Source organism: Vanacampus margaritifer, chromosome 14 (assembly GCF_051991255.1).
Source record: "Vanacampus margaritifer isolate UIUO_Vmar chromosome 14, RoL_Vmar_1.0, whole genome shotgun sequence".
Lineage (NCBI taxonomy): Eukaryota > Metazoa > Chordata > Actinopteri > Syngnathiformes > Syngnathidae > Vanacampus > Vanacampus margaritifer.
Window position 1 is genome coordinate 19,219,920 of NC_135445.1, and position 13,808 is coordinate 19,233,727.

General features: G+C 37.2%; 1 protein-coding gene across 3 annotated transcripts; it reads right to left on the reverse strand.

Annotated features, from left to right (window-relative positions):
• Positions 1 to 3,194: 3,194 nt before the first annotated feature.
• Positions 3,195 to 12,725, reverse strand: LOC144034188 (uncharacterized). 3 transcript variants are annotated; one of them, XM_077542768.1, is made up of 9 exons: positions 12,594 to 12,708; positions 12,153 to 12,293; positions 11,824 to 11,944; positions 11,428 to 11,562; positions 10,662 to 10,755; positions 10,222 to 10,554; positions 9,928 to 10,093; positions 9,680 to 9,807; positions 3,195 to 3,860 (listed from the first exon to the last, which is right to left on the reverse strand). In XM_077542768.1, the coding sequence occupies exons 6-9, from the start codon at positions 10,321 to 10,323 to the stop codon at positions 3,657 to 3,659; spliced, it is 600 nt and encodes a 199-aa protein (XP_077398894.1). In that variant the 5' UTR covers positions 10,324 to 10,554; positions 10,662 to 10,755; positions 11,428 to 11,562; positions 11,824 to 11,944; positions 12,153 to 12,293; positions 12,594 to 12,708; the 3' UTR covers positions 3,195 to 3,656. The 3 variants fall into 3 exon arrangements, with proteins under 3 accessions (XP_077398894.1, XP_077398896.1, XP_077398895.1); XM_077542770.1 differs by lacking the exon at positions 12,153 to 12,293 and having other exon boundaries at positions 12,594 to 12,725; XM_077542769.1 differs by lacking the exon at positions 12,594 to 12,708 and having other exon boundaries at positions 12,153 to 12,389.
• Positions 12,726 to 13,808: the final 1,083 nt, after the last annotated feature.

The window sequence follows — 13,808 nt, forward strand, 5'->3', positions numbered from 1 at the left end:
TTTTATTAAACCTTCCTTTGTGCGAGCACACTGTCAGAGCTACAATCCAAATAAACAAAAATTGCCATTAATAACTCAAACGGTATTTTTTGTGTATCCTTTTATCGTATTGAAGTCATATAGTTGGTTGACCATATTCACATTTTCCAAAAAAGAGGACACTTGCCCCGGCCTTGAAATTGTGGTACCAGTCGCAGTTACACAGTGTACTTCACCTCCTATTAGACACAATGCCGAATGCCCCAACAAGACGTAAGAAAATGGTCTGTCGTCCCAAAAGAGGACACATTTGGTCAGCTTCCCATATACTATAAATGAATTGGTTTAAATTATTACCTTTTATAGCCTTGACAATCTCTTGAGTACAATTTATATTATAAATAAACATTTTAACCTTGTCTATTGCCTTTATAAGTACCTTAAAACAAAAATAAACCATACAGAAATTCAGATTCTTAGTCAATAAAACAGAATCTTGAGCAATAGCATCGCTAAATATTTACCAAGGAGCATTAGCACATTCCAGTGGACGAAAACGGTAACGTTTTACTATGCAGTAAATTACACAATAAACATAAAATATAGCAACATTAGTTAAACAATGAAACATTGCTCCAATACAAACCTCGTTCCCTTCTCAGCCAGGTGCTAAAGAATCGTTCACTGAATTCGTTTAAATTTAAGTTTTCTCTGATTTCCTGTGGCGCGCACACGTCTTCTCTGCACTTGGAAGACGGCGCTACTTTTTTTTTTTCTTTCTTTCTGGAGAGCTCAGTATTGTTCATTCGGTAATTTTACCGATTTGACATGTCATCATCATTGTTCTCTCTCTTTTTTTTTTGTATGTGGGTGACTATGTGCGTGTGTGCGTGCGTGCGTGCGTACGAGCGTGTGTGTATTCATTAGTTCACCTAAAACCTATTAAAAAATCCCATACCGTTCACCTAAACCGAACACTTCCAGCCAGAGTCGTGAGGCCGTCAGGAGACCCGAGGAAGGACCAAAGAAAAGAAAGGAAAGTGAAATCCAGCACCGACCAGACACCACTCACCAGGCCACCAACCAGAGTCCTTCACCAACCCCAGAGACATCTAAATTCCAACAAATCAGGGAGACCTCAAGAGACCAAAGGAGAGACTGAGGAAAGGAAGGAAGGACAGACGAAGCAGAGTGAGATCCACAGACACCAGCCTCTACCGATTCAATGACCTGAGGAAGAAGCAGATTGTGCCTGAGTTTCGATAGATGCTGGTGTGGTGGATCTGGCATGCATGAAAATCTCCACCAAAAAGGGGAGCAGTCGACCCCTGCCAGGACAGAGCAAGCACAACACCTCAGGGCCCCCCAGGCCGCGGCAGCGCCAAAGGACGACCCCCGGGCCCCACAGGGGCCACCGGCCGGAGAGCAAACCCAAGAGCAGGAGCGCCCCCCACCCCAACGCAGCAGGACGGGGCACTGCAGGCCCGCTCCGATCCACCTGCCTCCCAGGCATGTCAGTGAGTGTATGTGATGCATTAAAAAAATAAATAGGGAGGGGTGACACGGACATGGGACCGCAGCACTGCTCTATACTGCGGTCTACCCCAACCGATGGCGCCCCCCACAGTTGTGTGGTGCATTAAAATTGGAGGGGAGTTGTAGGGCGAAGACGTCGGTTTATAAGACCTTTTCCTTTATCCTTCAAAATAAAAGTATCAACTATATTATAATAGCACAATAAAACAACGCAATTCTGCAATACAAAAATGCAAAAACAAAAATAATAGCAGAGTCATATTACATATTTTATTTGAGAAAACCTGAGGGGGGAAAATATTGTTATCTTTTTTTTTTGCCCTGCAATTTGGCACCCCTCCACTAGATGGCGCCCTAGGCGACCGCCTAGTTTGCCTATGCCTTCCTGAATGGAAGTTAAAGGGTAACTCGACAGGAAATCAATTTTTTTTTTTTTTGCTAATGAACTGTATAAATTGGTGTCGTCTAATGCTGTCTACATGTCCTGGTCATTATTTGTGACATCTTAAGTGCATGTTTGTTGAAAGCTTGAATTTGAGGCAAAAACTGAGTGTTTGGTGCCATGTTAAGGTTTAACACTGGGATAAACACAATTTGGCTGTTTGTCCTCTCATTACCCGTAGTCGCCCCCGCCAGCCACCTGCTCAGTCTCGTACACACCTCCTTAAATGCCTTTTTGGTGATTAGTTGCTGTTGTCAATCACAGCCAGACCACGCCCAACCCTTTTCCCATTTCCGACCTAACGGTCCTCCTGGCAACACCACCTTGGAGTGGTGATTTCAAATCTTAATGAGGGGTGGAGCAAGAGTCTGATTTCCTGTTGAGTTACCCTTTAAATAATTGCACAATGATTATTATATGAAACTGAACTTGCTCCGACTGGGAATCAAACCTTGGTCTCCCATGCTGTAAGCATGTCCTTTAAAAGCTAACTAATTTGCTTTTCTTTAAAAAAAAATAAAAAATAAAGTGGAATAATACAAAGCTGTTGCGGAAGATGAATGCAGATTTAGTGAGTTTAGTCCACATTTATGTGAGTAAGCATTGCATTTCGTGTTATGATATTTAGTAGTATATACATATCATTTAGTGTCTTGTTGTAAATGGACACATATAGCAATATATACACAGCAAAATCAGAAGTGCTAATTCAACTCCTATAGAGTTAAATTTAACACTTCAAAAGTGCTTATATTGGTCCACTCTACACATGGTTAAAACATCACTTTCAAAAGTGTTAAGTGCGAGTTAAAACAACTCTGATGGTAGTTAAAATTTAACACGGGTCAACAACTGATCAGTGTTGATTTTACACTACACTAGTGTATAGTGTTAAAGTATTACACTATTTAGTGTATTTTTTAACACCAAAACGAGTTGCTAAATATTTAACTCATGTAGAGAGTCAAAAAATTACTGCAGTGTCATTTTAAACTCCCAATTGTTTCCCACATGCTCTCATACATTCTATTAAAAACACACACACATTTGTATTTAAATACAATATTTAATAACAACTCCACCACATAACAATGCATTGACTTAACATTAACACATCCCATTGGCCAACCAATCCTCAAGCACAGGTTATAATATGACAATGTGGTACAATATATGATTTTTCATCCATATCATTAGAACACAGTTTGTCATGGGGTTTGTAATAAATCAGCTTATCAATGCAGCACAAAAAAAGGAACCTGCCCTTTCCTTGACACAATATGCGTTAAAGTGGATTGTCTGGACAAACTGTCTGAGATGGTGAAGGCCCATTTTCTTTCCATGTGTCCACTTTGTCATTGAGCTCTATTGAAACATTGTCTTTGTGAAAATTAGCCAGATGTTTCTTGAATCCTGAATAAGTGCAAAACGATGAACAACATCCTTGCTCTCCACATTTCAAACGTCGATTTTTTCCTGTGTATAGACCATGGTGGAATCTCAAATGCTGACAAAGCAATGCAGAACTTTTGTGGTGTACTTTACAGATGAAACAAGTGAACATAGGAAGTGTATCACCTTAAATATCGGTGTGAAAAAGTCTCGCTCTCAGGTCTTTGACTCTAGGATTTTCCTTTGCAGCTCCCAGGTCAATGCTGAAAACTGTTGTCTGGATGAACGTGTAAAAGCTTTTGAGGGATTAATGGTAGTTGATACTGAAGATAAAGTGAGCCTTGAAGAGCTCATCGAACGCTGCCAGGGACGTCTGAGCCTTGCAGGGGATGGCCTTGTGGTCAACAATGACACAGAACTGTTGGATGTTGTTCTTCTGCTCCCCAACACACAGAAGGAAGGGCTGTCCTGGTTCAGATCTCTCAAGGAATGTCTGCACACTGGCTCCAATCTGCAACACAGATGAGAAAATATTTTAGTTTCATTTTTATATATATTTTAGTTTCTAGTTTCCAAGGAAGCTTGGACGCATGCGGGAAGCTTGGACGCATGCGCGAGATGCTGTGACTATCGCGAGACCTACAGCGAGACCGGGAAACCCCAACATGGCGGCGCCCTGCTGCTAAGATAGAATTAGCTCTATTATACTAAACTAATCCAAATTTAACCATCATATATCTTGCCTTTCTTTTTTTTCCCCTCTCTTTTTCATCCGACAGATTTGGAATACCACCCAACGTGGAGGACCTCGAACGCTTCATCAACGCATATTTTTACAGCTGCGCGATGGAGAATCCTTCCGTCGAGAAACTGTCGAGAAAACCTTCGAAAAAGAGGAAAAATGATTCAGCGACGGACACGGAGAACCTAGCCACTACGGAGGTTTCGGTCAGTATGCTGGAGTCCATAAATAAAAAATTTGAGGTCCTCTCCCTAATCAGCGAGGACGTCAAAGAATTAAAAGTAAGTATGGAATTCTTCAGCCAACAAGTAAGTGATCTCCAACGAGACAATGCCGAGTTACACTCTACACTCGTGACTGTTTCAGCCGAGTTAGAAACCGTTAAAAAGGAAAATAAAACGCTAAAATAAACTGTTCTGGATATTCAATCCCGTAGCATGCGGGAGAATTTAATATTATCAGGAATATCCGAGAATACCTCTGACAATCCAGAGGTTGAGATAAAAAAATTTATGACGACGTCGTTAAAAATTCCTCAGGAGTCGGTAAATAACATCTCTTTTCACCGGGTACATCGGCTTGGAGCCCCTAGGGGCAACAGACCCCGTCCTATTATCGCCAAGTTTGAGCATTTTAAACAGAAAGAATTTGTTAAAAGTAAAGGACGGGAGCTTAAAGGGACCTCATTTGGAATGAACGACCAATTCCAGAGAGAGATTAATGAGCGGCGAAAAAGGTACTGTTTCCTATAATGAAACAAAATAGGCAGGAGGGTAAACGGACTGCGATGGTCGTCGATAAACTATACATCGATGGCCAACTATTCCGGAACCCCAACTCCACTCCCTGGCTGTTCTAAATGGCATTGGTGGAACTAAACTTTGTTTGATCATTAGATGTATACATATACTGTATATGTGGTTATAAAACCTTAAATATGAATACTCATTATGTTTAGGCGATATTATAAATATATTATTAAATACATAACTATATCTAAAGTATATTTAAACAAAAAATCTCGCTTAGGTTACCAGTTATTAGTGTATTTTTATGTTTAATCCCCCGTTAACTTCCTTTACTTTTACCTCCCTACCTGTTTTTTTACTGTTATATTTACTTACTCGTTACCTCATATTTTACACAAATTACATAAACCACCTAACCACTTTGATTCTATCCTATAACATACTAATATTGACAAATGGCCTATGCAGATATATACACAGGACTGAGTCTATATTGTTTGTATGCATAAATTAGTTCTGGTTTCCTGGAATGTTTGTGGCGCTCGCTCAGAAGCAAAAAGAAGAAAAACTTTAGACCATCTCTTAAAATTAAAAGCAGATATTTGCCTCCTACAAGAAACCCACCTACAAAAATCTGAAGAAAAATTACTTATTGATAAGAATTTTAGCCAAGCGTACTCTGCCCCTTATAACAGTAGACAAAGAGGAGTCTGTATACTCATACATAAGAATTTACTCTTTACTTTAAATAATACAATAACAGACCCAGAGGGCCGATACATTATTATTCAGGTGACTATATTTAATAAAATATATACACTTGGTAATTTATATGCCCCTAATAATGATGATCCGGCCTTTTTCCATGAATTTTTCTCTCAGCTGTTTGATTTAGCAGCGAACTCTACTATTATTATTGGAGGAGACTTTAACACAGTCTTAAATCCATTAATTGACCGTTCTAATAATACAACATGTAGACGATTACAATCTACTAAAGTAATAGGGGAATAGATGGATGACTTTGGCCTCGTCGACAGCTGGAGACTTAAAAACCCAAATAAGAAGGAATTTACCTTCTTTTCCGCTGTGCACCGGTCTTTTTCAAGAATTGATTATTTTCTTACAAATAACTCTATTGCTGATAAAACTGTTACAAAAATACATCCTATTATTATTAGCGACCATGCACCAGTCTCCCTTTCCCTACAAGTTGATTATACCTTTAAACCACCACCGACATGGCGGTTTAACATCTCACTGCTAAACGACGCAGAGTTTGACAAAATTATAAGAAAAGAATGGGCAGACTTTTTGGAAATAAATGACTCTCCAGACCTATCGCCATCTCTTCTCTGGGAAAGCAGTAATTAGAGGTAAAATTATATCATATTCATCTTATAAAAAGAAACAGGATCAAAAATCAGAAAAAGACTTGGAAGATAAAATTAAACAACTGACGGATGAGTATGCAATAAACCCAAATAACCAAATATGGACTGACTTACAAAATACAAAAATACAGTTAGACGATATGCTAACTAAAAAGACAGAATTTATATTACAACAATTGAGATATAACAACTTTGAATATAATAACAAATCAGGTAAATTTCTTGCAAACCAACTTCAACGCAATCGGGAAAAGTCTCTTATAACGGCTATTAAAGGGACAACTGGTGAATGCACACAATCACCAGAAGAAATTAATTACATTTTTTATAACTATTATCTTAACCTATACTTAGAAACTAACAAGCCTAACCCTGAGCATATTGAGGCATTCCTCAGTAGCTTAAATATACCTCAGTTAACTACTGAATATAAAGACATGTTAGATGCGCCACTTACTATAAACGAGTTGTACAGTGCTCTAGATAGTATGCCTAATGGCAAAGCACCTGGCCCGGATGGTTATCCGGCTATATTTTTTAAGCACTTCTGGTTAATGCTTGCTCCACTATTCTTAAGAGTAGTAACAGAAATTAAAACTAAGGGTTACATACGCCCACACATGAATACAGCAGCAATTAAACTTTTATTAAAGCCAGAAAAAGACCCCACCCTTCCATCAAGTTACCGTCCGATTTCACTAATTAACACTGATATTAAAATTATCACTAAGGCTTTCACATCTAGACTAGAAACAGTAATCTCGACAATTATTCATAGCGACCAAACAGGCTTTATTAAAGATCGGCACTCTACTAATAATATTAGGAGACTCTTTAACCTTATTAGCATGTCACAGCAGCATGATAAAAAGGCAGTTATTATATCATTGGATGCAGAAAAAGCTTTCGACAAAGTTAACTGGTCCTTCCTCTTTGCTGTTTTAAATAAATTTGGCTTTGGGAAATCATTTATCCACTGGGTATCAGTATTATATGATTCTCCAAAAGCTACAGTTACTACTAATGGGATTATATCTCAGAGCTTTACTTTACAGAGAGGCACAAGACAGGGATGCCCACTATCCCCTTTATTATTTGCAATATTTATTGAGCCACTTGCATTAGCCATACGCCAGGAAAGAAGGATTCAAGGAATTCACTCTGGGGTAACAGAACATAAAATTAATCTATATGCCGATGACATCTTACTTTATTTAGAAAAGCCGGCTACTTCGCTAGGGGAAGTATTTAATTTAATAACTAAATTCTCACAGTTATCAGATTATTCTATTAACTGGACAAAATCAACACTTCTACCTATTACAGAAAATTCATGGAACCCTGCAAGCCAGGACCCACACTACTCATTTCCTATAGGTAATTTAAAATACTTAGTCATAAAAATCTCACCTAAATTAACTGATTTAATTCATTTAAACTTTTCTCCACTTCTGGATAACATTTATAGTGACTTGGAGCGCTGGAATAATCTTCCTATTTCTCTAATAGGACGAATAGCCACCATTAAAATGAATGTTTTACCCAAAATAAACTATTTTTTCTCAATGATTACATTTAAACCTACGGCTAAATGGTTCCAGTTGTTGGACTCAGCCGTAACAAAATTTTACTGGAATAAAAAAAAAAGCAAAGATTAGTCTATCTACTCTTCAGAAAAGTAAATCCAAAGGTGGTCTAGAGGCACCAAATTTTATGTACTACTATATAGCTAACCAGCTACAATATATCGTTCTATGGGCACAACCCAACAGAGACACTAACTGTTGGTTGGAACTAGAACAGAAGGATTGTAATAACCTCAGACTTCGAGATTTACTCTTTATTACAACATCGATTAAGCGTCATAATTGTTTTAAAAACCCAATGATTTCCGCCACCGTGACTGCCTGGTGGAAGGCACTAGAATTGACAAAAGCCCAAGTGGAGCCCCGTGGACTCTCTCCCCTATGGCATAACCCCGACTTTCAACTTAACAACCAACCGTTTCATTTAGCTGCGTGGGAGCAGAAAGGAATTACAAATCTCCACCATCTCTTCTCAGATAATATGTTTATATCATATACATCCTTGCTCCAAAAATACAATATAAAAAACGGAAATTTTTTACATTATCTACAAGTTAAAAATATGATAAAGAAAAAAATTCCAACACTTCAGGGTACGCTCCAACCGCCTGTTTTAGCTAAAGATATTAACAAGCTTTCTCCGACAACAACAAAAAAACTTTCAAAAATATATAAGTTACTTTCATATACTGATAAAATGTCTTTACCCATCTCGAAATGGGAGACAGACTTGTCTATAGCACCGGAACCTGACTTTTGGATTCAAGTTTGTGAAAACGCATTTAAAATGACAAAACACACAAATTTACAACTTATCCAATATAAAATTATTCACAGAACATACATTACTCAATATATGATGAAGAAAATGGGACTCTCAGACTCCGACATTTGTCTCCAATGCTTACAAAACACTACAGACACTTATGTTCATGCTTTATGGTTATGTACTCCGGTTATGTATTTCTAGACTAAAGTCTTAGAAAAACTTTCCGCTATTTTGGACTGTAGGATACCTTTATCTCCAAACTTGTGTTTGCTAGGTGACCTAACAACAACTGACTTACCACATAAACAATTTCAATCTACACTTGTAGCCCTTACTATCGCTAAAAAAACAATTCTTGTTAACTGGAAAAATAAACAAACTCTGAATATCGACCAATGGTCTAACCTCCTCATAAATCACATTTTAATGGAAAAAAAATCTGCCTCAAATAAAAACCAAATATCAAAATTTATAGAAACATGGTCTACGTATATAGAATTTTTTAACCTAATTCTGGTTACTTAATTCTGTCTGTTAGCGAGAGCCACTACATCGTGATAACTTACATTAGTGTTTCTGCATTTGGCAATTTATTATTATATTATATTATTAGTATGGGATTTTTTTTAATGGGCTTTAGGTGAACTGATGAATACACACACACACACTCGCACGCATGCACACACACACGCACATACTGACCCACATGCAAAAAAAAAATAAAAAAAAAAAAATATATATATATATGTGTGTGTATATGTATATATATTAAAAAACAAAAACAAAAAAAAAACATTTATTAAATTTTTTTAATTTATTTGTTTTTTTTTAAAAAAGGAGAGCAATGATGTCAAATCAAATGAACAATACTGAGCTCTCCTGGAAAAAGAAAAAAAGAAAAAAAAAGTTTCATTTTGTAAGTGTATATCAATTTTTTTTTTTTTAAAGAACAAGGTTTCTTCCTTGTGGTTTAAAATGGTGGAATACATGGTTTGATGTATCTGTTTTAAGTAGTCAGTTGAAGTACTAAAAGTAAATTTACCCACATTTTAATACAGCTAAAATTAAAGTCCATCGAATGACTGCTTACCCTCAGATATCTCACTACATGGCTGATCGCTTGGAAGGAACTGATTTTAGCGCTCTTCTTGTGACCTTTTGAAGTTGGGGGAAGGAGGTGAACCAACAGCAGAATGCTTGACAGATCACTGTCCCAACCTAGTGTCAAAGTTGACAAATAAGACAGTTTCAAATACTTTCATCTTAAAATTTCATTAAATAAATACTAATTGTATAAAGAAAATACATGTTTCAAAAGACAGAATGAGCCACACTTACTAGATTCATCCGGTCTATCCTGTGCAGCCAAGAGTTCATCAACATGCTCATTGGAAACCAGGTTCTTGCAATTTGCCAGGACCCTAGGCTTGAAGTATGTGGACCATTTTGCCAGCAAACTGCCAGAAATCTCTGCTCCAAACATCATGGTGAAGTCCTGGTCAATCTACAAACACCCAATTTGAGCCAACCCAGAGAAAAGTTACTACTACAGTAATTATAATAGTTAATGCATGTTCCACTGAATATATCTTGTTCACTTCAAAATTCTTCAACCAAACATTTCATCCTCACCAGGCCAGGTATGTCCAGGAATCGGGGAAAAACAGCCAAAAGTGTTGAAGAGTCTTGCTGGTCATGAACCAGTGTCTGGCGGTATTGAAATGTTGCCCTCATCTTCTCTTTGATGACAGATACATCAGTTGAATGCTTCAGTAAAGAGATTGCTTCAGAACATTCATCTCCATTCAGTTGCTCATCAATCAGGACCAATTCCCTCTTGGCACTTGAACCACTTGGACCGAAAGTGCTGGTTGAGCATCTCTGGGACTGGGCAGTATTGCGCTGGACAGTCTTTATTCTCCAGGCCAAATAGCCAGATCCACTCTGCGCATCATAGTAGTGTTCCTGTGAAAATCCAACATGAGAAACATGAAATAGCCGCACAGAAGACAAACTGATGATAAGGAGATGATTAACCAAAAAAATTACATAATTGTAATTAGAAAACTTACATATCCATTTTTTGAGAATGGATCTTTGAGGTTGGGAAATAAAGTGATGATGCCAAGTACATACTTTGTTCGTACATAGGCTGGTGGGATCCTCCTTAAAAAAAAACAGAAAATATATTTTATGAGCTGTTAAATAATTTGCTTAATTTTTTTTTAATTTGGTACATTTTTCAAACCCATCAGCTTATGTTGGTTAGAGAACGATATAGGCCGGGCCAATTACCAGTGCCAATAATTCAGCATTTTGAAGAATATTTTCATTCAACTTTTTTTTTTTATTAAATCAGAGGACTGATAATAGATCAATTTAAAACTGTGTTACTTCAGGGAAATATTTCTAAGAGATGCTGCTGATCCTGGGAACTCTCTGCACCTTCTGTTTTTGTTTGAAATTAAAACTAAGAAAAGTGAGGGAAAAATGTAAGATATTTTTACCTTTTACTGTAGAAAAAATAGGAGTTATTATCACTTCAGTAAATTTCTAAAGGTGATTTTTATAATCAATATTTTAGGATACTTAAAATAAAGATAAAGACCAATTAATCGTTTGAGAAAGAAAATGAGTCAGATAACGTTTTGTTTTTTTAAGTAATTAAGAGATTTACTTGTGTGTTTTGTTTAACAAATTTGCCCTTCCAAAAAACTGTTTGACTAGTTTACTGTATAGGCACACACTCATTAACTGTTTATAGAAAGGACATTTAGTACATCCCTTCAGAGTCTGTGTATTACCCCAAAAAGCAGAAAGGAGAACTTGAATGCTTACCTTAACCTCAATCATGCTGGCCACTAGTAAGTTCACCATCTGTCGCCGTGTACCATCTACCAATGTTTTCCGTCTCTCATATTCCTGCAAGATCTTTCCTCCCCCAGCCTTGGTATGTAGAACATCTCTAACCATCTAGAAGATACAATAAAATCAGAATCATAGTCAAGTCTGAAATTAAATTAGACAGATGAGTAACAAATCTGATAACACAATGGTTGGCCCTTAAGTATGTGCTTGACTGATTTGGAATACATACATACATACATACATACATTTGATAGTTAGCTACACAGACAAGTCACTGTTTAAAAAAAAGTGATCTCTTTTGTGTGTATTTGTGAATATTGAAACCAGTCAAACTCAATGAATTGAAACACAAAGAAAGTCATCAACCTCTTTAGCTGAATCCTGAACACAGTGGGCTCTTTTTGGTCCTGTGTCGCTCGTTTCCGTCACCATTACATCCGGTGAATCAGACACCATGGATGATGAGAAAGATCCTGATGAAGGACAGCTTCGGGATAATAAAGAAAACATAAATAAAAAGTTAAAAAATAAATATGATTTAAGAGCAATTATATTAAACTTTTTTGCGGGCTTGAAAACAAAACATATAATGAGAGAAGGCTGGCCTAAAAAAAAAAATTAACCCTTCTTTTAGTCCTCTCCAGTATATGCAGTATTCTATCATCAACATTTTCCCAGGCAAGACCAAACCTTACCTTTAGATTTTTCTTTGCACACATTGATTGTTAGGTTCCCTGCTTGCAAAAGCTCCTCAAACACATCTGCATCCACTTCTGTCCCTGAATCATCTGTCAAGTGTAGCTCTGAGTGCAGGGGAAGCCCTAACTTTTCTATGACTGAGAGAATAAGAGATTTTGGAAAAAATAATAATTCTGTATCTCTTAATATATTAAAAAACGTTATTTTAACAAAATCATTCGGAACACAGCAGTGTCTGCCAGCAGTGTTTTTGCCAAATAAATGTTTTTTTGTATAAAGAACATTTTTATTTGGATAAATCAACATTACTTCACTAAAGCCAAGATAAATAGAACTTGGTGGATGGGCCAACATTGTAAACTGTAACTAAAACTCAGTTTGCTTATAGAATTGATCAGTTTTCTAAAACAGAACTGTGTTCAAAACGTTATCCTCACCTTTTAGTAGAAATATACTGAAGTCCTCGTATCCATTTTCTGCCTGGGCGACTTTAACATATTTCTGGCTTTCACCAAACTTCACCTTCACCAGCATGATGTACTGCAAAAGAAAGAAATACACTAAAAAACCCGTATTTGACTGAGCGGCTGCGTATATTGTCAAACGTTGACCACCTCCCGCCCCACCTGCCGAACATCTTCCAACATTATTCAACCAAACCCCGACCGATGAAAAACCAACATTCGGGCCGTGCGCGAACACGAACCTTTGCCGCTTTTGTGAAAAGATGAAGCCTCAAAAACAGCAGTTGACGACCAGCAATACATTTGCTTGTTGTCACGCTAGCAAACTTTTAGGCTACATAAACTGCACACTACAGCTGCTCTGAATATCAACCAAAACACCACAAACATGCAATGGTTCGTTCAATTCACGACCGAAACACATTTTCCATATGTAATAACGTCAAAAAAACTTAACGAGACAACGAGTAGCTTAATTTTACATTTACAAAAAAACGAGGCAGAACGAACCGGCTGTAACTTCCCAAAACAAAAGTCCCGACTTGGAGACAGGAGAGCGCTGCTAAGCTAACACTTGCTAATCGTCATTAACATCAACTGCCAACAGTAATAAATAATGCTGGGTGCAAACGTTAGTAGTTTTGCATTAAATACACGTATAAATTAAGAGTTAGTGAAGGAATATTTTGATTACTATATTAAGTGTAATCTTTGCGTGTCCAAATAATTGTATTCAGGATCTGATGAAGAAGTTTTCTTGCAAGAATTTATTTAGAGGCCTCTAAAGACACAGTCAGGACATCACATCAGAATGCAACGTGATGATCCCAAGTGAGTGACAATTTACAGAACATCGACACATTTATACAAAAAAGATAAAAGGTTCCTCCTCCCGGCTCTTGATTGAACAAAGGGCAGACATGTCATCTCCTAGATTGAACAAAGGTGTAAGGTTGATGGTAAACAGACATCTTTATACAGTTCCCCTTCTTGATTGGGGGAACAGAAGTAATCAAAATCTGACCCCAGACCTTCAGTCCCTAAGTGACAAGAGACTCTGACAACATCATGCACATTGCCCCTCCAACAGCATTTGAGGGTACGAAGATCAAATAAAGTTCACAAAATCACCATCCCACTGTATTCTTTTAAACACTCATGATTATATCACATTGATATGCCTATAAG